Genomic DNA, 24,954 nt, shown 5'->3' with positions numbered 1-24,954 from the left:
TAGTGGTCAAAGTGCCTCAAAATTGAAAAAAATCTTTTTTTACTGGTTAAATCCCATTTAAAATTGAAAGGCGGAGCACCCGCTCCTGTTACGTCCAATCAAGCTCATATTGGGGATTTGAGCTCAGTATGCCCACCGGAGCAAATCCCTGAATGCCCGCCAAAAAGTCATGTTTGTTACACTCTAGTGACCAACCACCGGGGTACAATCAAAAACAAATCAAATGACAGCTCCAAACTTGCAATCCCAATCAACTGTCAGCGCATCGGTACGTGCATCAAAGCACATCAAAAAACCAAACCAACTTCAATTATACAACAACAACAACAACAAAACTTCACCATTGTTTTGTCTGTGCAATCCCAATTGAAAAAAAAAGTCACAGTTTTTTCAAAGGCCACAACGCATTTCCTCGGTGGTCCTGTCTGGCACAGACATAGTGACATCCATTTTTCAAGTGCACGGTGGAAAACGAGAAAAATGAGAAACCCGTTTCGAAAGATGGGACAGGGACGCGAGGGGTCGCCCAATTGTTGTCTCGTCTCAAAGAGATACTACAAGAGCGAAAGTGCACATCGTGCAGGTTGGTAGCTCGGGAAAGTTTTCTCATTTTGCCCGAAAACTACGTGCTTTTCGATTTTGGTTGATGTTTTTTTTTTGCGGGGATTATACTGTTGCACAGGAAACGTTCAGGTGAAGCATTGTGGCTTAAGTTTTCCTCATTTCTTTCGCGTTATATCACGTTGGATGACTTGGTAGTTTTATCTGAATAACTTGTTCACATAAACCTATCATAAAATTAACTATGGCAAAATGTCAAATTTATTACTAATAAAAACCATGTTGTGGACACCTCGTAATGCTTCAATTTTCAAGGACATCGTGGTGAACAAAATGAACATTAAACTGCATTGTTTATGTGCTACTTGTGTTGCATGTTCGCGCCATCGTCGCCTACTCGGAATCCCCTCTCTGCTGAGAGCAGCTGTCTATGCGGGGTCGAGGGGATCCCCTTCCGCTGACTGATGACGGCTATTTTGTACCAGCAGAACCGTTTTTCAGAGCCTGCTCTTCTGGAGACGTGAGCATCAATAGAAAAGAACGTGAAAAAAGCGCGGCAAAACTTGTCTGGGACAGAGATGAGTGACTTGAAGCTTTGGTGGAAGCATCTGAGACGATGTTGAAAGCGACGGCCAACAACACGTCGTCTGCTGTGGCTTAAGAGCTTGCCGGGATGACCCTTGACCTGATGGTCTTGTTTTGAGATTTTACGAGAGGTATCGTGTTTCCAGCAGAGTGGAACAACTTGGAAAGTGACTATCGAGGTGATAAGTGTAGCTTTTTAAAGCAACAGCTTTTTTGTATTGAAAAATCTGTCAGTCTGACGAGAATGTTTTTTTTTTTATCTGTTCGGAGTGACAACATTATACAAAGTTTCACGGGTTTTGTTGGATATCTCTGAGCATGTCTCATTAGTGAATCAATAAAGATTGAACTGTGACTTCAGACAAATCAGCTACAAAAGGATTTACTCGAAAAAAAAAGAAAACATAATCGTGTTTGCAATGTGCTAAATTGAGTATTCACTTAAGCCTTCATGATTAAACCCAAGCTTCCCGACAAAAGCTTACACACTCTTACTTCAACTAGCTTAGAACCAGCAGAAATCCTGCAGCTCTCGTGTACTTTCAACAGTTGCGAAGAAGGGGCATCAAGATTTGTCGATGCTAATCCAATCAATCCGGAATCAATTGAGGGATTACTCGCTCCAATCCTGGCCGGCCTCTTTGGTCTTCCATACGGATCGACTTCGAAATCAGTTCCACAACCCGAGACCACAGAAGCCATCATCGTTGATAGTGCATATCGCTCAAGGCCCAGCACAAAAGTGTACACCTTCCAAGATTTCCTCCCGAAGGGGCTTCGTCGTCTGGATACCAGCCCGGAGGTGCTCTAGTGGATGCAAATGGGATCAACAGCTCTTCCTGCTGCTGCTGCTGCTGCATCCCAGGAGCTTAATTCCGATGCTGTTGAAATAGTCATGCCGGTGGAAGTCTGCTGCACAGCAAATCCGACAATATCCCTAGTCCCAAGGGGATTTACTGCTGGCTGCTGCAGATGTTGCAGGCAGAAGGCTAAATCGAATCCCGGTGTTTATCTTCAATTTTCATATTTCTACCTCTGCAGCCAAAGTGTTGTGTCTTGGACATCAAAAACCGAACATAGTTTGCCCAATTTCTTAGAGTGCAGGCATTTTGAGTAATTGCATTCGGTCGAGATTGCAGAGCAAGTAAGTCAAGATTGAAGAATCTTTTGTTCGAAAGTGCTCTGCTATGCAAAACTTCCAATGGTTGAAAAGTTAATACCATGAGCTTAAGGTGTACAACATGTTTTAGCAAAAAGGTATTGGTTATTTGAAATGATCATTTTTAACAGCTGTTTGCAAAAGCTATAAAAAAATAAACCATTCCAGGATTTTCAAAACACCTTTCACAGTAGTTTAAATAAGCTTTCAACAGCAACAAAGAGAATTGAATTTTGTCAAGTTTAACGAAAATACGAGTAATTTTTGGAATTTTAATCTTTTTGCACCTCGAATTGCAAGTTGCAACCCTTGGAGCAAATCGAGCAAATTCTCTTGAAAAAAGTAGCTCTTAACATTAAAATAAAAATAAATTCAAAACTCATCTAAAATTTTATATTGACCGGTGTAAATTTATTTGTAATCGTCTTTTGTTTTTTTTAGATATTTTCAAAGAAATTTTTCAAGCTTTCGGATCATGTCATATTAAAAAAGAAATATATTAATATAACTTTATTTAATTTGAATCACATTGTACTCCATTTAAAATCCAAAGCAAAACCAAGAACAAAAAAAAACATATTTTAATTTAATTTAAGCTATTTTAAAACTATCGTCCTTGTTTAGATTGAAGTGTAGATTATCACCAATTAATATGATTGAGCTAATTCTATGTTTTTAACCTTGAAAAACATAACAAATATAATGAAAACATAATTTATGACTGTTTCAAAAATTCAAAGAAATTTGGACGGCCTAATTATTTTAGGGACTTACTTCATCGAGCAATTTGACATTTTTGAAATTGATGTCACTAAACGCTTCAGTTTCGTCAAGTTATGGTGGATTTGAGTTACCTGAACACGCTTCAATCAATAGAATTAAACAAAATTATAAATGTCGGGTATAATTCGTATCAAACCATCTTAGGCAACCATGCGCACTCGCGTTTATCTAGAGGAGTAGCAAAAATAAGAAAGTGCGCATGGTTGCTTGACGTCATGATTCAAAATCCGGACATTTAGTAGCATATCATTTTTGTTATAGCTGACAAAATATCATGTAATAAGTTGGAAATGAAGAAATATCATCAGCATGTAGTAATAACAGTCAGTTTCAAGAGAATGCATGCAAAATACGTCTTTTCTAACAATTTTTCATCAGAATTTGAAAATTAAAATGACTTGTTGTGCTTGGAATCCCGGACACTGATAAAAGCTGATTCGAAATCCGGACACGTTTGCTTCGAATTCCGGACACACGTTTTTGCAAATGAATCGCACAAATTTGGACTGAAATGTTAGTGAATGGCATTCATTAGGTCTCAAATAAGCTGTTAACATCTAAACAATCGATATTTTATATAAAAATTTGCTTTAATTTAAGGCAATCAAAACCATAAATTTCTGCTTTGCCTTTCCCCCTATGAAATATTTCACGTGAAATGTTTCGCATTTTTGGTAATCTTATAATTTTATTTTATTTAATTGTTTTGACATTGAACGCTGTAGTTAATGTAAGAGAATTCAAGCAAAATATGTCTTTTCTGACAATTTTTCATCAGAATTTTAAAATTAAAATGATTTGGTGTGCTTCGAATTCCGGACACTGATAAAAGCTGATTCGAAATCCGGGCACTTTTGCTTCGAATTCCGGTCACTCGATTTTGCTTATGAATCACACAAATTTGTACTGAAATGTTAGTGAAGGGCATTCTTTAGGTCTCAAATAAGCTGTTAACATCAAAACAGACGATATTTTACATAAAAAATGCTAGAATTTAAGGAAATCAAAGCCATAAATTTCTGATTTGCCTTCCCGGTGCTTCGGACGCCTAAGAAATATCTCAGTGAAATGTTTCACATTTTTTGGTACACTTATAATTTTATTTTATTGTGTTGGCACTAATCGCAGCGTTCAAACAAACTTCAAATGGAAGTTTGTGTTTGAATTTATCAAATAATACAGTTTTGACAATCATATTGCGAACTCATATTCAAATAATTGATGAAACAAGATGAGGTGTCCGGGTTTCGAAGCGTCCGAGTATTCGAATCATGACGTAAGATTTTGCAAACCCCAAAAATAACAACAATCTGGTGAGAGTCACATCCAGATAACAAAGTACGCGCCCCAACCATCCCGGCTATCTGGCCGCTGTGAAATATGCTGGATTAACACTGACGTACCGTAGTTCCCCATACATTGTATACACCCTTACCAAAAATCATAACTTTTTGAGTTCCAAATCCCACTTTTCATACGATTTTTTCAGTTCAACCCATATAACCATTTTTATGGTTGTAGTACCTGAACTCAAAAAATCGTATGAAAAGTGGGATTTGGAACTCAAAAAATCATGATTTTTGGTAAGGGTGTACAGTTAATTCAGTATACGACGTACGGGAAACCTACTAGTACATCCGTGTTGAACCCGGTGACGGTGAGATATCCGAAAAAGTTGGGATGCGGACTTGGTATTCTGGATATGACTCTCATCAGATTGTTGTTAATTTTGGAGCATGCAAAATCTATTTTTTTTTCTTTTGTACATGCTTTTTGTGTACACGTTTTCTCATACAGTATTACATGATTTTGCTCACAAATCTTCCATAACTTGACAAAACTGAATCGTTTACTGGCATCATTTAAAAAATTGTCGAATGGTAGGTACACATTTTAACCTACAATATTGGAAAAACACAATATTGAAAAAAAAATCAAGGCACACATACAATTACCTGCCATCAAGTGATAAATTCTACAAATAGGATTACCGCCGTAACAAAAACGTTGTTCTAGGAAGCGCATGTCCATTTACTAATTTGTTCACCGATGCTTACACCATTCAACAATTTCCTACGTTTGTGAAAATGAAGCAATATAAATTCAAGATGCTTTCAAATAACGATGAAATCTCACCCATGGCCAGCCAATTCATACCCCTGCTCAGGAATCGCTTCATTAGTTCAAATCATCCCATGGTTGATCCTATATCGTCAGGGGATTTAGGGTTTCACTCTTCCAAGAAGCTCCCTGTTCGGACCAATCCAGTGTGTCAAAATACCAGTCACGTTTCCAAATCTCGTCTTATATCCGTATAATCAAGTGGAAGAAAGCTTTGCGTACCAAATGAACGGAGATTGTAAAACTCCATCAACGAGCAGAGCCCGTTACAGCCAAGTGTGAATCAAACACCCCCCCCCCCTCCCTTAAGCTTTCTGATTCATTATTTATGCAAATTGGGATAATTTCTTTCAATCAACCATTGTAGGAAGGGAGGCACGAAGCTTTTCCTAGGATTTTCACTGGGAGAATGGAAAAGCCTTTTGAGCTTTGAAAACGGGAAATCTGTGCTGTCTGTGTGTGTGTGTGTTGGCAGCGCCAAACGACGACAGCATCAGCCAGCAGCTAGAGTAAGCTGCTGATGGTGATGGGAAACTGGCTTAACGAGCCATCACTTGACGAGCCTTTGAAATGGTGCACAAACTGTCCCCCCGGGGGAGTGAGGTGCCATTGTTTGGGTGGAGCATACATGAGTTCATATGAAGCCCTGTTGTGTGTGAAAAAATGGGTTAAATTTTTTAAAGGTCGGAGGGAAAAAGTATAACAATCCTTTATCTTGATTCCTTAATCATAAAGACAGAGGTTATAAAACTAAATCTATATAATATATCTTATAAAACTAAATCATAAATCATTTTAAATATTTGATTGAAAAAAGTGTTTTAAAATTCATTTTACACCATTCCAGTTGATTTGCCATTATTAGTTTTCTGAATAAATATCTGGATATAATTATTAGGATGTAACAAAAATGACTTTTTGGCGAGCATTCAAGGGTTTGTCCGGTTGGCATACTGAGCCCAAATCTCAAATATGAGCATGATTTAACGTAACAGGAGCTGGCGCTTTGCATTTGAATTTTAAATGGGATTTAACCCGCAAAAAAAAAGATTGACCAGTGGATCTGGCCTACACGCTAGTGATGTTGAAAATAAACGCTTTAGTGGCCAAAATGCCTCAAAAAGTGACATTTTTAAAAAAATATTTTTTTTACGGGTTAAATCCCATTTCAAATTCAAATGCAAAGCGCCAGCTCCTGTTACGTCCAATCATGCTCATATTTGGGATTTGGGCTCAGTATGCCCACCGAAACAAACCCCTGAATGCCCGCCAAAAAGTCATTTTTTTTTACACTCTAATAATTATGTAAGCTGAAAAATGCATTTCAAATTGTTTTCAGGAGAACAGACGTAGTTCATTGAAAAAAATATTCGTGTTACCCCAGATTTTTCGGGCCGATTTTTACATAAGGGACCATCCATAAACCACGTGGACACTTTGGGGGGGAGGGGTAGGAGATTGTCCACGCTCCATGCAAAAAAGAAGTTTTTTTGTATGGACAATTGTCCAAGAGGGGGGGGGGGGGTTGAGATTTCCAAAAAAATGTCCACGTGGTTTGTGGAGGGTCCCTAAGTCGTAAATCTTTGAAACAAAATTCCCATGATTCATGGAGAGTATAGCGGCCGCACTTACAAAGTGGATTCATTGATTAGTTTTTCAACATAATGTTAACATGTTAAGGTTAATTTACATTTTTTGTACATAGTTACACAACTTTACAAAAAAGAAGACGAGAACCATGGTTTTAGGTTTGGACATAGCCTTTTCATTCCATGGCGAATTTTTGGGATGCAATCACTCCACTTTATAATTATGTTGCCCTGTTTACCACACTTCATCAAGAGTCAATTCCAGATCCCCACCAATAATGGGTTTAATTAACCCCCATTTTCGGGCAAACAAAAACTGGTGCAGGTTAAAACAGACACAATGAGTCTTTCAATTAATCGCCTTCGAATATTTTAATTAACTTTTCCTTGAATACGTCCAGCCGATCTACCATTACGCACGGAAACTGGGCGAAATGAAGGGGTCGATGGATAAATGGAGTAAATTTCTGTTTTAATTATGGGGAACATAAAGGGGGCAACATTTTAAACACATCAATAAAGTACGATATGAATGACTCGTTTGATTGCAGTACTAACGAGCGCTGGGCGAGTGAGTTTTAATTATACAATCCCACTACAATCACGATCCTCCAAAGTTTAATAACATGGAAATCTGTTATTTTCCCAGTAATTGCCAGCGCTTGAAATAGTTTTGTTTGACAATATTGCCGTAGATTAAAAAAAAAATCATAAAAATAATGTTTCGATATTAATTCAATAAAAACCTCCTCAGCATCGTATTGCCTGCCAGAACCGTCCAATCAATTTATCATATTTACATAGGTTTCTTTGGCAAACCAGTATCGTTCGATATTCATCTATCATTATTTCTGGCTCGGGTCAATCGGGCGTGGCCAGTATCGGGGTCGTCCATATACAGCCGGCAAAAGAGATAGATCACACGGATGAACAGGTCTGGCGTGGATCAATTAGCTCACCAGCATCCCCAGATGATGGAGCCGGTATCGATTCTGTGGAAAATTGTTGCTTCTGTTCTCAGTAAAAATAGCTTTCCACACAACATATAGGAAAATCATGCTCAAACCAGCCAGCAGAGCCAACAGAGAGGCCCGATCAATAGAGCTTGAAAACGGGCCTGATGTGAAGGCATATGCACAGCTTCCTCTTAGCAAGTTAATGTTTAAATAGGTATGTTTTCCTGGTCTAGTTATAACTCAATAGGAAAATTCGCAATGCTGCCCGAAAGAGTATTGAAAATGAGGCCCCTAGCCCAAATTTCAACAGGCTCAAATGGAATTTGAGCAGTAAATTGCGCATTTTGTTCAAATGCAATGTACAAGTCAACCGTTGACAATTGACATTTTTTGCGTTGAAAAGTTGTCAAAACCTTGGTGCTCACCTCTAGAATGATAGATCAGGATGTCAGGAACAATGTTCCCATACAACAAAAAAAATCCTAAAAATGGCGCGTGCTGAGCTTGAACGAAAAAAGTGCTTTCTTCGATTATTTTCAGAAATTCATATATCAAACATACTTAAAGGCATTCAAATTTGATCGTCTGGGGCTTCAAGTAACAGTTTTATGTCCGCTGAACATTTTCTTTTACAGACATAATCCATAAGAGCGTATTTGTGAAACCACAACTAATGCATGCAGCTTGTAGTTGTAGCTTGTAGTGTTTTTCTTTTAAAACATTCAGTTTATGTCCACGCAAAGACGTGATATTTGCATTTTAGTGAACAAAAAGTGACGAATTTTCAAACTTCTTAGTAAATACAGTATGGCTCATAAAAAAATGCGACATTGTTATTAGGTGAAAATCGGGACTATTTTTGCTATTTATGATGTATGTAGCATGTGTACATGTTAAACAGGATCTCAACAAACAATCAATGCCTTTAAAACCATTCCCTTAGCATAAATTATGTTACAGCTCATGGCAATTTAAAATTTTCCAATTTGCTCCACGCCCAGGCCATTAATAGAAAAACATACTTTTTTAATGTTGGTCGATCTGGATAGCCTATTATAGTATTTTTATGGACTAAAAAGTAAACAGCCTTCAAGGTTATTGTTTTCGAGAGTTGTAAGAGTTTGTTCCACCGAATTTTACGCATTCTATTTACCACTTATAGTAAAATAGTGAACTTTTCGAAAATATCCCGATTCTGAAAATGCATCAATTTTTGGAATTTTTTGAAGCCTGCACTGTTTCAACGAAAAAAAATAATGCTACTAATAATGGTAATTGATACTAACAGATGCTCTGATGTGACTTTTAACAATACAAGCCCGCTGGGCACGCTTTTGAGCCATCGACAACAGTTTTAAGTTTTTGATTTATTTTGACAGAATCACACAAAATAATAACCAAAATGACATGTTTCACTCAAAATGCCAATTTTTACAAAATTAAAAAATTTCGTTGATTGGGGGTATTCAAGAGGGACTTCTAACGATGCTTTTTGCACATAGTTAGAAATTTTAAACTGTTTCTTTTAAAAAAATAAATATTGTTCCAAAAATACATTGATAATTGTAGGCCGCCTGTGCACAGTTTTGGCGAACTGCAAAAAACTATCATGACGATATCTTTAAAACATACTAAACTAACACCATAATACATAAAAAATCAGTTAGTTAATTACATTAAGAATGGCACCACTTTTTCAGTGAAAAAATGCACATGTCACATTTTTTATGGGCCATACTGTATATTTGCGTTTTTAGCATAAAACATTGGCTATTATGTTTACAAACGCTTTTTGTTTTGGAAATTTGTAGTTTTATCACTCAAAAACGATATTTTTAAAAACATTTCTCGAAAAGATGAGATTTTTTCACAATTTGACGTGAAAAAATCCCTAAAAATATGGTGTCAATGGGAATGTTGGTGGAAATTTAAAAAAAATCAAACATCGGAGATTTGATAGTAATTTAACAATTATTACACACTCCACAGACCAAAACTAAAGAGTTCCTTTTCTCTATGGGCCATTTCACCTATGTTTATTTGCATCGCTAGAGGTGGGCAAAATCGCTCTTTTTTAGGAGCCGCTCATTTTCGTTCGCTCTTTAAAAAGAGCTGCTCTTTTGAACGGCTTTTTCGCTCTTTTTCAAAATTCGGATGAAAATGGTTTTTCAAGACTCGTAACTTATTTCACAATGGACTTTTATATTTTTGGAAGTTTATGGCCAAAGTCGCAAAAAAATATAACAAGCCATGGTTTAAACATTTTAATGTAAAAAGAGTTTTAAGATACTTTTTACACATCCCCAGCTGTATAGCAATCATTAGTTTTCAAAATATCGAAGTATTAATGAACTTTTTTTAATCAGAAAAAGAATTGGAATTTGAAAAATTGCTATTAATTTTAAAATTGCGTTAATTTCTTCAAGAATTGAACTTTTTAATACTACATTTTTTGTAAATTCAATAAACTATATTTATAACAAAAATCATGCCATAATGAAACGGTTGTTTCAAAAGACCGGAGTTTGAAAAAGAACCACGGTTCTTTTTTGCGAGCAACGGTTCGTTCGCTCTTTTCAGTGAACCGGCTCTTTGAGCGGTTCACTCTTTTTTTGCCCACCTCTATGCAGCGCACAATATCAACCAACGCATGGAAACACCTCATTTTTGAAAATTAATCAAGCATCGGATATGAAAATCTGTTGAAATGCACTCACAAATAATTAACAAAAAAGATTCATCAAACGGCGGCTTTTTTATATTTTAAAAATAAATAACACATGCGAAAAAAAAGTATCCATTAAATATCCATTTTCGATTCTGACTTAATACGGCGCAATCGTGAATGATTAATCGCTCATAAAGGACGCGCGACCTTAATCCAAAAATGGGGGAGGGGTAATTAATTTTCATCCCAGTATTTATTTCCATCTTCCTCTCGGTTTCCTCTTTTCCAGGTACGGCCGCTGGGTGACGCGCCGCGTTGCCATCGGGACCATCGTCGTCATCTGGCTGCTGGCCGCTCTGGTGTCGTTTGTGCCCATCTCGCTCGACCTGCACCGGGACAAGCGGGACGAGACGGACACCTCGCTCATCATTAATGGCGTCAAGTACGAAACGTGCGCCCTCGACCTGACGCCCACCTACGCCGTCGTCTCTAGTTGTATAAGTTTCTACGTACCTTGTATAGTGATGATCGGAATCTACTGCAGGTGAGTTTAACTAATCTAATTTTACTTAACCTTAATTAAGTCCAACTGCTGCCCTCTATCATCACAATTAACGCCTCTTACAAACCAGAAAAATAATCCTCTTGGTCTTCCACCAGCCGTGACTAATCTCAGTCCGACAATTGTAATCCTTTCACAACATCAAAAACCCAACGTTGGACATCCTTAATCTCTAGGGAGGGTTCCAGTACCAGAACAGTTGCGCGCTGACCTTTTTTTCAGCTCCTTGGGCGGCAATATGTCACAAGGTTCATTTTCGCCCCCACTTTTATACTTGTTTAATTGAAACTGCGCCGTCACCTGGGAAAAAGCTGAGAAAAGCTGGGTGGGAAATCGTTCGTAATCCGTTCAGTAACCCTGTGCTACCATCGTGCTACTACTGCTGTGTAGACTTTGAGATTCCTGCTTCATCTCGTGAATCTTCCTCCTGAAAAGGTGTGAGCTTTTGTAGTGTGTCTTGACACGGCAGCGATGCCTCACAGTGGAGGCAGGTGCACCTGCCGATAAGACCTGGTTTCCAGACTGCAACCAAAGCTAATCTTTTGCAAGCCTTTTCATTTTCAACATTCTGTTGGCTAGGAAAAAAAGAAAAATTTCACCATGAAGCCTTTTTACGGCTAGACGCAACCGGAACAGCTATCGTGTTGTTGTAATTTTGTTATTTTGATTTTTTGTTGGGTAAATTTTGTCAGTCAGTTGAAGGTTTTATAAAATTATCATGGTGATAATGTTATAACACAACACAACACAACACAACACAACACAACACAACACAACACAACACAACACAACACAACACAACACAACGCAACACAACACAACACAACATAACACAACACAACACAACACAACACAACACAACACAACACAACACAACACAACACAACACAACACAACACAACACAACACAACACAACACAACACAACACAACACAACACAACACAACACAACACAACACAACACAACACAACACAACACAACACAACACAACACAACACAACACAACACAACACAACACAACACAACACAACACAACACAACACAACACAACACAACACAACACAACACAACACAACACAACACAACACAACACAACACAACACAACACAACACAACACAACACAACACAACACAACACAACACAACACAACACAACACAACACAACACAACACAACACAACACAACACAACACAACACAACACAACACAACACAACACAACACAACACAACACAACACAACACAACACAACACAACACAACACAACACAACACAACACAACACAACACAACACAACACAACACAACACAACACAACACAACACAACACAACACAACACAACACAACACAACACAACACAACACAACACAACACAACACAACACAACACAACACAACACAACACAACACAACACAACACAACACAACACAACACAACACAACACAACACAACACAACACAACACAACACAACACAACACAACACAACACAACACAACACAACACAACACAACACAACACAACACAACACAACACAACACAACACAACACAACACAACACAACACAACACAACACAACACAACACAACACAACACAACACAACACAACACAACACAACACAACACAACACAACACAACACAACACAACACAACACAACACAACACAACACAACACAACACAACACAACACAACACAACACAACACAACACAACACAACACAACACAACACAACACAACACAACACAACACAACACAACACAACACAACACAACACAACACAACACAACACAACACAACACAACACAACACAACACAACACAACACAACACAACACAACACAACACAACACAACACAACACAACACAACACAACACAACACAACACAACACAACACAACACAACACAACACAACACAACACAACACAACACAACACAACACAACACAACACAACACAACACAACACACCACAACACAACACAACACAACACAACACAACACAACACAACACAACACAACACAACACAACACAAATAAGCTTCAAACAAGTTTCCATACAATTTTGGCTGCTGTCCATACAAAAATAGTATGTAAATATTCAAACAACTGTAACTTTTGAGTTAATTTTCTGATCAATTTGGTATCTTAGGCAAAGTTGTAGGTATTGTTGAGGACATTTGGGAAAAAATATGTACATGGAAAAAAAATTGCAGATTTTTTAATCATCTTTTTTTTCAAAATACGTATTTTTTGATTTTCGGGTTTTTTTTTAATTTGATTTAGGGGACAAAAATCCGCAACTTTTGAGCCATAGAGAAACATGGTCCAAAAATCTGCCGCCGAGTTATGAATTTTTGAAAAAAATAGTGATTTTTGGAAAAAAAAATCGAAGTTTTATGCAACAAATTTGAATTTATTTTTTAATGCAAAATTGAATTTGCAATCGAAAAGTACTTAACAGATTTTTTGATAACTGGCTCCGTTTTCAAGATATAGCCACCGAATGTTCGATTATAGCGAAATATTTGCAGTTTTTCGATTTTTAAAAATAGTGACCATGAGTAACCATTTCTAAAAGTTTTTTTTTTAAGTTTAGAAAATTTGCTATAAAATTGTCCAAGAAACATTGTAGATTGGACTTCGGGTTGCTGAGATAGAGCCGCTTTAAGAAAAAGAAACACGAAAATTGAAGTTTTATAAATCTCACCAAAACAACCCACCATTTTCTAATGACGATATCTCAGCAACTTATGGTTCGATTTTCAATGGTAATACCTGGAACATTCGTAAAATTTTCCGATCTTTTCGAAAAAAATATTTTGAATTTTTTTAATCAAGACTATTATTTTAAATGGGCGTAAGTTTGAGCCAAATAAAAATATAAAAATAAAATCCATTTCCGATTTTGAAAAAGAATTGCTCATTTGACTTTTGGCATACAATTCGATTCAAAGAAATTGTAATCAGTTTTAATATTCTTTGCAACTTGTAGCAGTTACCTAGAACTATATCGCCAGAACATTCTAACTTTCCAACTTTTCAATTGCATAAATCTTATCCCAAAGTTTCTAAAAGCGGAAGGTGTGAAAATTCACCACTATGGAAGCAAAAGAATAGCATTTCAGCACCCATATTTTATTATCGATTCTCCACGAAATTGTCCGATTTCGACCATTTTTATTTTTTGTACGTTTGTTATTTGGCTCAAACTCTGTGGGGACCTTCTCTATGACCAAACAAGCTATTTTGCGTCATTGGTTCACCCATACAAGCCTTCATACAATTTTGGCAGCTGTCCATACAAAAATGGTATGTAAATATTTAAACAGCTGTAACTTTTGAGTGAATTTTCTGGTCAATTTAGAGTCTTGGGCAAAGTATTAGGTATTGTTGAGGACTATTGTTATTTTTGAAATTTTTGACATGTTTTAGGGGACAAAAACTCGCAACTTATGAGCCATAGAGAAGTATGGTCAAAAAATCTGCCCACAAGTTACGATTTTTTGAAAAAATAGTGATTTTTGGAAAAAAAATCGAAATTTTACACCAAAAAAAAATTTACCTCAATTCTTTATGTAAAATTGAATTTGTAATCGAAAGGTACTTTACACATGTTTTGATAAAGGGCTCCGTTTTCAAGATATAGCCACAAGTTGATTTTAACGAAATATTTGCAGTTTTTCGACCATTTCTAAAAATATTTTTTTAAGTTCAGAAAATTTGCTATAAAATTGTCTAAGAGACTTTGAAGATTGGACTTTCGGTGGCTATATCTTGTAAACAGTGCCCTTTATCAAAAAATCTGCAAAGTACTCTTCGATTGCAAATTCAATTAAATCAATCATAAAAGATTGAGGTAATTTTTTTTTTGGCATGAAATTTAGATTTTTTCCAAAAATCACATTTTTTTCAAAAAATCTCAACTCGGCGGCAGATTTTTTTGTCATACTTCTCTATAGCTCAAAAGTTGCGAGTTTTTATCCCCTAAAACATATGAAAAAATCTCGAAAATCAAAAAATACGTATTTTGGAAAAAAAAACCTTGAATATCAAAAAAAAATGTCAATTAAAAAATCTGCTAAAAATTTCCGTATACAGTCATCCCACAGATTCGGAACACCCACAAATTCGGAACACTTTTATGATAATTTGTCAATAGCATGCCAAAAGTAGCTTTTCTGTCGACCTTACTATTTTTAGTACCTTCATTTGGACATTATCTTGCTATTTCACTAGTAAAAGTAGTACTTTTTGAACAAAAAACTTCATTCCAATACTATTTTGTCCAGAGCAGCAAAACACTGCCTCCAAATGGCCTGTTTCATAATTGTGGGATGTTATTGTGCCTCCCACAATTGTGGAACACCTGAATTCAACTGATATTTTCACAAAAAAAAAATATCAAACCATGTATAAAACATCACTAAGCCTGAGTTTCTTTGGTTTCAGTGTGTGAAGTCATTATTTGGTAATAAATATGTACTCCTGGAGAGATCCAAAGTTTGTTTACATTCGTAAGAAAAAAGTGTTCCGAATTTGTGGATTTCAAGGGTCAAATTAATTCTTCAAAAACTTCATATAAAAGTTATAATTTGCAGATGTTCGATACAGCATTCAAAAGATCGCAAGAAAAGCTTTCAAATGAAGGTAAAAGCAAATCATTAAGTTCAATTATCGATTTGCTATGATTTTTTGAACATTGGCCGATCTAGAAACCGTTCCGAATATATGGGATGACTGTACCTTTTTTTTCTCAACAGTCCTCAACAATACCTACAACTTTGCCCAAGACACCAAATTGATCAGAAAATTCAATCAAAAGTTACAGGTGTTTAAATGAATGAATGAAATGCATGAATAACTATCATACCCGCCAGCGGCTTGGTCCAGTTTACAGGTGTTCGCTTGATCAAACCAATCGTCATCTATTTATGTTCAATAATCTGTACACCCACGTACATATGTTTTTTATTTTTTTTTTTTTTTGTACGAATTTTGTTATCAAATATTACAGCTGTTTAAATATTTACGTACCATTTTTGTATGGACAGCTGTCAAAATTGTAGGGAGACTTGTATGGGTGAACCAATGACACAAAATAGCTTCTTTGGTCATAGGGCAGGCCCCCACAAAGTTTGAGCCAAATCAAAAAATGCGAATAAAATCCTTATCTGGTTTTGGTAGAGAGTTGCTCATATATCACATTAATCGCATTTTCACTCTCACTTCCTCTCGCTGCTGCTATAAGTGAAAAGATGAATGTATTTTTGTTCGCGGAGAAAAAAGAGGATGCTGAGCTTTTCCAGTAAAGCGTGTGCCCACACCGTTTGTGGCCACAGAGAAAAGTAATCGTTTATCGTGGCTCCTGCGAGAGAAAAGGATTTAAGTTACGGCTTTTCAGGCTGGATTTAAGCGGATTTGTGGACGTTAAATTAACAGTTCGAAAGTCGGATTTAAAACGATTCGTGAGAAGAAAAACACTCTTTGGGAGGTTTGTGATTAAGGTTGCGAAACACATTTTTTTCGAATAAAATACTTTAAAGGATGCTTTAACAAACAGCTCGTTGACGTTTCCGTCAGCTGATAAGCTTTAAATTTATGACACTACTAATCTGATGATGAAGAACTGGTTCCACGGGAAGGGGAAAAGACTGTTGAGGCATCATTTATGTTTCCCACTGATGGAAATGCCTTTTCTCTGAGTTCTCTCCCAGTACCCTTGTAAGCTCATCAAGCTGAACGACAAGGGTTCCAAATCAGAATTTTCCCCCAGTTGGACACAAAAAGGATCCTTTATGGCAGCCGTCATGCAGAACATCCCTCAAAAGCTCGAAAGCATGGAACACCTTTAACGATCCTGCCTCAACCCTTTCCGGTTGGCTATTATTATCCTTGTGTGTTTGTGCCAAGCAGAACAATGGTCGTAATTGGAAGATTAGATTTATACCACTACTAATCACCCCTGCTGGCTGGAGAAAGTTCAACAAGGGGCGACAAAAGGATAATGAGTGTAATGGCAGTAATTTGCTCTAGCTGTTGTAAACTGTTATGACAGTTTTGCATAAAATTTAGTGCCCCACTTTGGAAAATTTTGTTCAATTTTTTTATCAATTTGTCCCGGTCCAACTAAAAATCAATCCAGTAAATTATACAAGAAAAAAACGCCGTAAAATATGCACCACATCAACGTAACGTAAAATAACTTTACGTAGCCTCTAATGTAACTCTCCGTCGGGGTAATAAAATCATTCCAACCAGCGTTGAGCTTTTTTTTTCCTGCCACACGTACAAGCACACATACCCAACCACACTCTCTTCATTCACTACGCCACTCTGAACGTCTGAGTTTTCCCGCTCGTTGCACGATCCAGCGCCTGAAAGTATGCTGCCGGCTTAGGAATTTGTAAAGGGGGAGAGTAAAAAAAAAGTGCGCAACCACCCGCGCCATTTATGCTCTCTCACTTTTCCCTCCTGCACCCGTTCACTCCCACAGGGGATGCTCGCTCGTCTACTTTCAGGCGTGGAAATTAACGGTGCTGAGAATGTTTATTGTTATTCTGGGCGTGTGTGGGTATGCGTGTGTGTGTGTGTGTGTATGTGTGTGTGAAGGTTTAGTCCTAACATTTATACATATTGTAGTGGACTATTTTCGAAAGGCTTTATGGAAGCCGGCCGGTAGTTGCCTGAGAGAAAAGCTCTTCCGGAAAGCAGGCTTCTGGCAAAGATTATGAACGGTGGTGAAGAAATGAGATTTTTAAAGATAATCAGGTTGAAGTTAATTGAATATTCTTAAATCAAGTTTGCCTGTGTCACAATCTAGAGGTCGCCAGATCGAATCCCGAGGTGGTGGATTGTTATCCGAGCATTCGTTGGTGAAGGTTGTCTGAATCAACATGACTCGTCGCGTCCCGGCGCAAAACGCCGGCAATATTGCCCTACCTGCGGCTCAAGCAGGCAAAAAAGTGGGAATTTCCAAAAGGAAGGTTGAGGCCTCAACTGATGGCCAAAAACCGGGGATTTCCAAAAGAAAGGTGCTTTTGGAAGTGACATCGAACAGCAAAAAGACGAAAAAGAGCGACGGTACTGTACCGATGGATGAGGAGGAGGAGAACTCTTCGTCGCACGAGGAGCAGCTATTGAAGAACAACAAGTTTGCTGGACTGCCTGACGAGGACCAGGTAGCGGAAGCAAAGGAGAATGAAGTGAAACAGCGAAAGGAGAAACTGCCTCCTTTTTATGTGAGGCAATCAGCAGCAACGATCGACTTTCGTGCGGGGCTGGTTGAACTCATCAAGTCTGGGAAAGTCCAAGGCAACATTCGTCTGTGTCAGGACGGATTTAAGGTGCTGGTGCAATCCAGGCAGCACTATCAACTGGTCAAGGATTACTTGACCGAAAACGAGGCGGAGTACTTTACCCATGATGTCGTCATGGATAAGCCGTACAAAATCGTCGTCAGAGGTCTGTACGACATGCCAGTGGAGGAATTAGCTGCCGAGCTAAAAGTTTTGAAACTGGATGTGTTGGCCGTGCACAAAATGAGCCGACGCAACAAAGACATCAAGTACCGTGACCAGCTCTACCTGCTGCATTTGGCTAAGGGATCGACGACGCTTCCTGAGCTGAAGGCAATCCGAGCGGTTTTCAACATTATCGTGTCGTGGGAGCGATACCGACCAGTGCATCGTGACGTCACACAATGCTTCAACTGCCTGGGCTTCGGGCACGGAGGTAAGAACTGCCACCTGAAGCGTCGTTGCGCCAAATGTGGTACCGATGCGCACATCACATCCCAGTGCATCCAAGATTCGCTGGTGAAGTGCCTCAACTGCAACGGTGAGCATTCGTCAACCGACCGAAAGTGCCCCAAGAGAGCTGAGTTCGTGAAAATTCGGCAGCAAGCATCGACGAAGAATCAGCCTCAGCGTCGTAGAACTCCTCCAGCCCTGGTGGAGCAAAATTTTCCACCTCTTCAACCGCGACGCCAGGTCCCGAACTTGGCACCGTTGCCGTTGGATCCCAGGAAGAGAGCTGAGATGAATCATCCACGGCCGGGTTCCAGCCAGGAGCCGAGACCGCCACCACCGGGCTTCAGCCAGGAGCCAAGACCAACCCAAGAACCAGCAGTTGAGGAAAATGGTAATGATCTTTACACCTCAACCGAACTCCTCAATATTTTCAAACAGATGTCCGCTGCACTGCGTGGATGCAAAACCAAGACCCAGCAGATTGAAGTGCTGACCTCGTTCGTCATCCAGTATGGATCGTAGGTCCCTCAAGCTGCTGAATTGGAACGCTTGCTCCATTAGGAGGAAGAACTTAGAGCTGGTGGATTTTCTTCGCGAGAAGGAGATCGACGTAGCTGCCATCACGGAAACTCATCTGAAGCCCGGTGAAAAAGTTTATCTGCAAAACTACAAGATCGCGACGCAGCTCGACAGGACCACCTCTGGAGGAGGAGGTGTGCTTGTCGCTGTTCATCGTGATCTCAAGCCACGCCGGCTGCCACACTTTAAGCTGGACATCATCGAGGCCGTTGGAGTGGAAATTCCCACTTCGGTTGGCCCAGTACTCTTCATTGCTGCATACTGCCCACGTCAGGTGAATGCCAGAGATGGTTCAGCAGCAAAACTGAAGGGCGATATCCAGAAGCTGACACGGCGGAGCGCAAAGTACATCATCGCTGGTGACCTCAACGCGAAGCATGAAGTTTGGGGCAACAGCAGGAGGAATCGGAACGGAGTGATTCTGCACAACGATCTGCAAAACGGATACTACAACGTTGTGAGTCCGGATCGTCCAACGAGGGTGGCTCGGTCTGGGAATCACTCAATCATCGATTTCTTCATTACCAATATGGCTGAGAACGTGGCTCATCCTGAGGTGTTTGAAGAGTTGAGTTCTGATCACTATCCGGTGGTTGTGGAGGTTGGAGCTTCCGTTACTCCGCAGCGGCAACCAACCCGGAAAGATTACCACAACGTTGACTGGCAGCAGTTTCAGCAAGTGGTAGACAGCAACATCGACTATGATCAACACCCGGAAACTTCTGCTGATATTGATCGTTCGCTGGAGGTGATCCAGCAGGCTATCAACCAAGCAGAGGCTGCCAACGTTCGGGAGGTTCCTGTTAATTTTAAGGTAACTGATATTGACGTAGATACTAAACACTTGATTAGACTTAGGAATGTTTATAGGAGACAATATCAACGGACTGGGGACTATGACAAAAGATTTCAGTTAACAATTTGAACAAAATCATACAAGACCGACTTGACAATATCAGAAATCAAGAATTTTCAAAACATGTAAGCCAGCTTGGGAATTATTCAAAACCATTTTGGAAACTTTCAAAAGTTCTTAAAAACAAACCAAAGCCTATTCCTCCTCTTATTGTTGAGGATTCTCCTTTGATTACATCCGAGGAAAAGGCAAATGCACTTGGGCTTCATTTTGTTAGTTCACATAATCTTGGCGCTTCCATGACCAGCCGTAAAGAAACATCAGTTGCCAATAGTATTTCAACAATCAATGACTCTACCTTTGAATTTCCTGCAGATTCCCATGTTTCTGGTGAGGAAGTCAAAGTTGCAGTTAAACAAATGAAAAATATGAAAGCTCCTGGCTTTGATAACATTTTTAATCTAGTGTTGAAAAAACAGAGTGATCAGTTCTTTCAACATCTAGCCAATATTTTCAATAAATGTTTGCAACTTGGTTACTTCCCCACCAATTGGAAGCTGGGCAAAGTCATACCAATTTTGAAGCCTCAAAAGATCCAACATCGCCAACAAGTTATCGTCCCATTAGTCTTTTGAGTAGTCTGTCCAAACTCTTTGAGAAGGTCATCTATTCAAGGCTTTTGGATTTTACCAACGATAATAATATAATTTTGAATGAGCAGTTTGGCTTCCGAAAGGGCATAATACTGCTCATCAGCTTACGAGAGTAACTAAAATCATCAAGCAGAACAAGCTTGAGTCTAAATCAACTGCTATGGCTTTGTTGGATGTTGAGAAGGCTTTTGACAATGTTTGGCATGATGGTTTGATACATAAACTGTATTTATACGGTTTTCCAATGTATCTTATCAAAATTATCCAGCACTATCTTTCGGAGAGATCGTTCAGGGTTTTCTGAATGGGATTGCTTCTGGATTATTCAACATTGATGCTGGGGTTCCCCAAGGAAGTATTCTTGGCCCACTTCTGTACAATATTTTTACATCTGATTTGCCTACTCTTCCTGGTAATGGTGTGTTGTCACTTTTTGCTGATGACACTGCCGTTATTTATAAGGGTAAAATAACCAGATATTTAGTCGGCCGTCTTCAGAAGGGTCTTGACTAGGCTTAGTGATTTTTCACGCTCGAAAATAGCAAATTTCACGGGGACCTCAAATTCAAAACACAAATTTCACGCAAATTTCGCGGAACGTGGAAAATGTTAAAATAACCCCGAAAATCTTAGGTTTACATCACAGAAACTACTTTTTAAGCATCATTATACATTATTCTTCACTAAACTAAAAAAAATCTTCACTAAATTTGAACGTGACTAAAAAAAAAATCTCCAATTTTCAAAAAAGTTCTCAACTACTTTATGGCTTTTTATATATTTTGAAACATAATGTAGGGCATGCGTAACTATTCTCATTTATTGAACTGCTTTTTTAATATTCGACGAATGAAGCTAAAAAGTTTTAGCCTATTTTCTTCTGTTTTACTAGTTTACATTTTTTTGAATTTCATATCAAAGCAAGATTTGACAATCTTGTCCAGCCAAAATGAATAAAATTGTTTGAATTTTCTGCGACATTTAACCCATTCAAAATAATTTTTAAGGTATTCATCTCAATTCAAAAGGTTAATTTTAAATCAATAGGCAAAAATACAATAATTTGTAACGAAATCGAAATTTGTAATCAGAATGAGAACAGAAAACAAAAAAGGTGGAATTTTTTTACTTTCACGGGAATCATCCACCCAAATAATAACGTTAAAATTAAACAGGACTCTGAAAAAAATCTGAAATGTTTTTCAAATGTGATTTTGAAGATAAAAAATACTCTTCATTTTATTTTGATTTAAACAAATCTTGAATTTTTAAATTTCTTTTGAAATTATTTTTCTGCTATTCATAACTTGTTTTTATTTGGGGCGGTCAATTATGTGGCATTGTGTGTGTAAAGAAAAGAATTTTATTTCGTGTTTCATTCTGGTTGGCTTGCCCACAAGCAGAAGAAAATCAGTTCAATTTGTTGGGTGGTGACGCGCGGTCAATTATGTGGCATTGTGTGTGAAAAGAAAAGAATTTTATTTCGTGTTTCATCCTGATTGGCTTGCTCAAGTCCTTCCTACATCATCGTTGATCGGGAGGCACGACGTCGTGTGAATTGTTGCATTAAAATAAGTTTAAGTATTACTGTAAATGACTGTAGAAAAGTCCTTCCTTTATCATCAATGTCGTCTGGGTAATCGTGATGAAAAATTACATTTATTCAGTATTTAAATACCTGTGCGCGAGTGTTTTGGTGTGCTAATTAGAAAGACCTTCCCATAGCATCGTTGCTCGGAAGGCTCGCCGACGGGTTTGTTATGAAAGTCCTCCCCATAGCATCGTAGCTCGGGAGGCATCGAAAAGCCAATACCTTATCCTACTAACCCAAAAAAATAATCACGTGATGCTTGAAGGAGATGCTGTGGATTCAACGGTCTCAAGCGGTATCAACAAGTATATAGCGAAAAACTATGTGCTTGATGAGTCTGCAACTTCAACTATCGGACTAACATTCCTCCCCTTTGTTGAACTGCAGGCTTCTTGGGAGGGCGCCGGTATTGACTAATAAAGTCGGGGTCTTCAGGGGTTAAACAGTGAACGGATGGTTGGCTCCCACTGATCATTTTTGATTCATTGTTTAACTTCAGCTGATCTGTCAATAACGGAGTAGCAGCTCATTGGCAGTCAACCATGCTCATGCTCATAACTTGTTTTTATTTGGTCCTTTTAGGTGCTGTGGATTTTGAAATTATACATTTCAAATAAAATAGTAGAAACATTTTTAATACAGCGAATGAAAAAAATACTAAATTTAGTGAGTTTCTAAAAACTGAAAAATCTGAATAATTGTTCAAATGGTTCAATCATAGCTTATCAATTGAAATTACATAAATAACCTCTGTGGTAGAAATATTTATTACGATCTCATATGAAAAAAAATTGCTAAAAATTGATAAATTTCAAGAATTTGACAACATCCGCGAAATCGTCAAAATTCAATAACCCTTTATTAGTATAATTGAACCAGGGTATCCACTTGCTTAATTCTACTCTATAGTTCTATTATTTTCATTCCTATTTGAGTTTTATAAAATATTTTGAGAAAAATCGTTGCAGTTTCACATAAACATAAAATTTCACGGGATTTCGCGGAAAAAGCCAAATTTCGCGGATTTCACGCTGTCCGCGAAATCGTGAAATTTCACTAACCCTAGTCTTGACGTTCTTTCCGAATACTTTGGCGACTGGAAAATTCGCATAAATGCAGCCAAAACTCAAACCATCATTTTTCCACTTTCCAAATCGGCCCGATTTGTCCCAAAGGATGATGTTTTGATAAAAATGAATGATGTTTCGATACCCTGGTCGAAGGAAGTTGTCTATTTAGGTCTCATACTTGACTCGAAACTATTGTTTCGGCAGCATGTAGATAAAATATTGAACAAGTGCAGCATTCTCATCAGGTGTTTGTATCCTTTAATTAACAGAAAATCAAAGCTATCTTTGAAAAATAAGCTAGCAGTTTACAAACAAATAATTTACCCCGTTATTGAGTATGCAGTACCTGTTTGGGAGTGTTGCGCTAGAACTCATAAATTGAAGCTCCAGCGTGTCCAAAACAAGGTACTCAAAATGGTTTTGAATGTTCCTGGCTGGACAAGATCAAGTGAGGTTCATGAATTAGCAGAAGTAAAAATGTTGGATCAGAAGATTCAAGAAAAATGTTTGAAATTCAGGGAAAAATGTGCTATATCTGAATACCCCTTGATTCAAGGATTGGTTTAGTTTATGGTAAGATTAAGTTAGTTTTAGGTTAGGTTATGTTTTCTTAAATTTTTTTTTTCCTCATTGTACTTAGTGTTACAAAAATGATAAATCATATACTTTTAAAGTTAAGAAAATGAACAGTGTTTAAATCACGAAAAGCTAACTAAAGCTGAAGAGCCACAGCTGACCACTTATTATGTAAACCAAATGTAATTATTATAAGAAAGATTCAATAAAGTATATTTAATTCAAAAAAAAAAAAATCCCGAGGTGGATGCAACAAAATTCAAAGTGCCCTCTCCCCGTGCCATATCTTCACACATAGGAGACCCGGGAGGCGTCTTGCCGAAAAAAGAACGAATGTTTTCCTTGGCTAAAAAAAACAAAAAACAATAAAGGAAGGTGGGGCAAGACGACCATATGGGGCCAAGAGGAACAATCGCTCGTACGGCCGTAATTTTTACAATGTTGGAATTGCTTCTAGCAATGCAATTTGCTGGTTCTACAACCACATAACCGCCAAAGCGACGTAAACGCCACGGGGCATAAGATTAAATGAAGTTTTTTTCAAAACCTTTGTTTTCTTATAATATTTGGAAAGTACAAAATTAGGCTTAGGATTTGTTAAAAGGCTCATTTTATTAAAATGCTATTTTTCCTAGATCAGTAGTGTCCCTACCAATGACTTGCACCTATAATAAAGTATGATTTAACTTTTGATTATTTTTGTTGATAGCATTTAAAAAATCTTGTTCAGGTGAGCAAGTGTACCATATGCATTTTTAGTATGAAAAAAATACGAATTGCTGCAACAACATATTTTATTGGGAAATAAATACATACATACTTAAAAAATTATAATTTTTTTCGTAAAAACGATCAAATATGTAATAAAATATTATTTTTAAATCTTAAATTTAAATAAA

At 37.8% G+C, this 24,954-nt stretch overlaps 1 protein-coding gene across 7 annotated transcripts in view; it reads left to right on the top strand.

Annotated features, from left to right (window-relative positions):
* LOC6031670 (dopamine receptor 1) overlaps window positions 1-24,954 on the top strand; it is a 361,738-nt gene that overhangs the window by 317,124 nt on the left and 19,660 nt on the right. For all 7 annotated transcript variants that reach the window (XM_038248920.1, XM_038248923.1, XM_038248919.1 and 4 more), the window contains one exon: window positions 10,712-10,966. In XM_038248920.1, coding sequence (XP_038104848.1) covers window positions 10,712-10,966 — 255 coding nt within the window. The remainder of the gene's footprint in view (window positions 1-10,711; window positions 10,967-24,954) is intronic.

Source organism: Culex quinquefasciatus, chromosome 1 (genome assembly GCF_015732765.1).
Source record: "Culex quinquefasciatus strain JHB chromosome 1, VPISU_Cqui_1.0_pri_paternal, whole genome shotgun sequence".
NCBI lineage: Eukaryota > Metazoa > Arthropoda > Insecta > Diptera > Culicidae > Culex > Culex quinquefasciatus.
The sequence above is the reverse complement of the archived record's forward strand: the minus strand, read 5'-3'. Positions and strand labels throughout refer to the sequence as shown.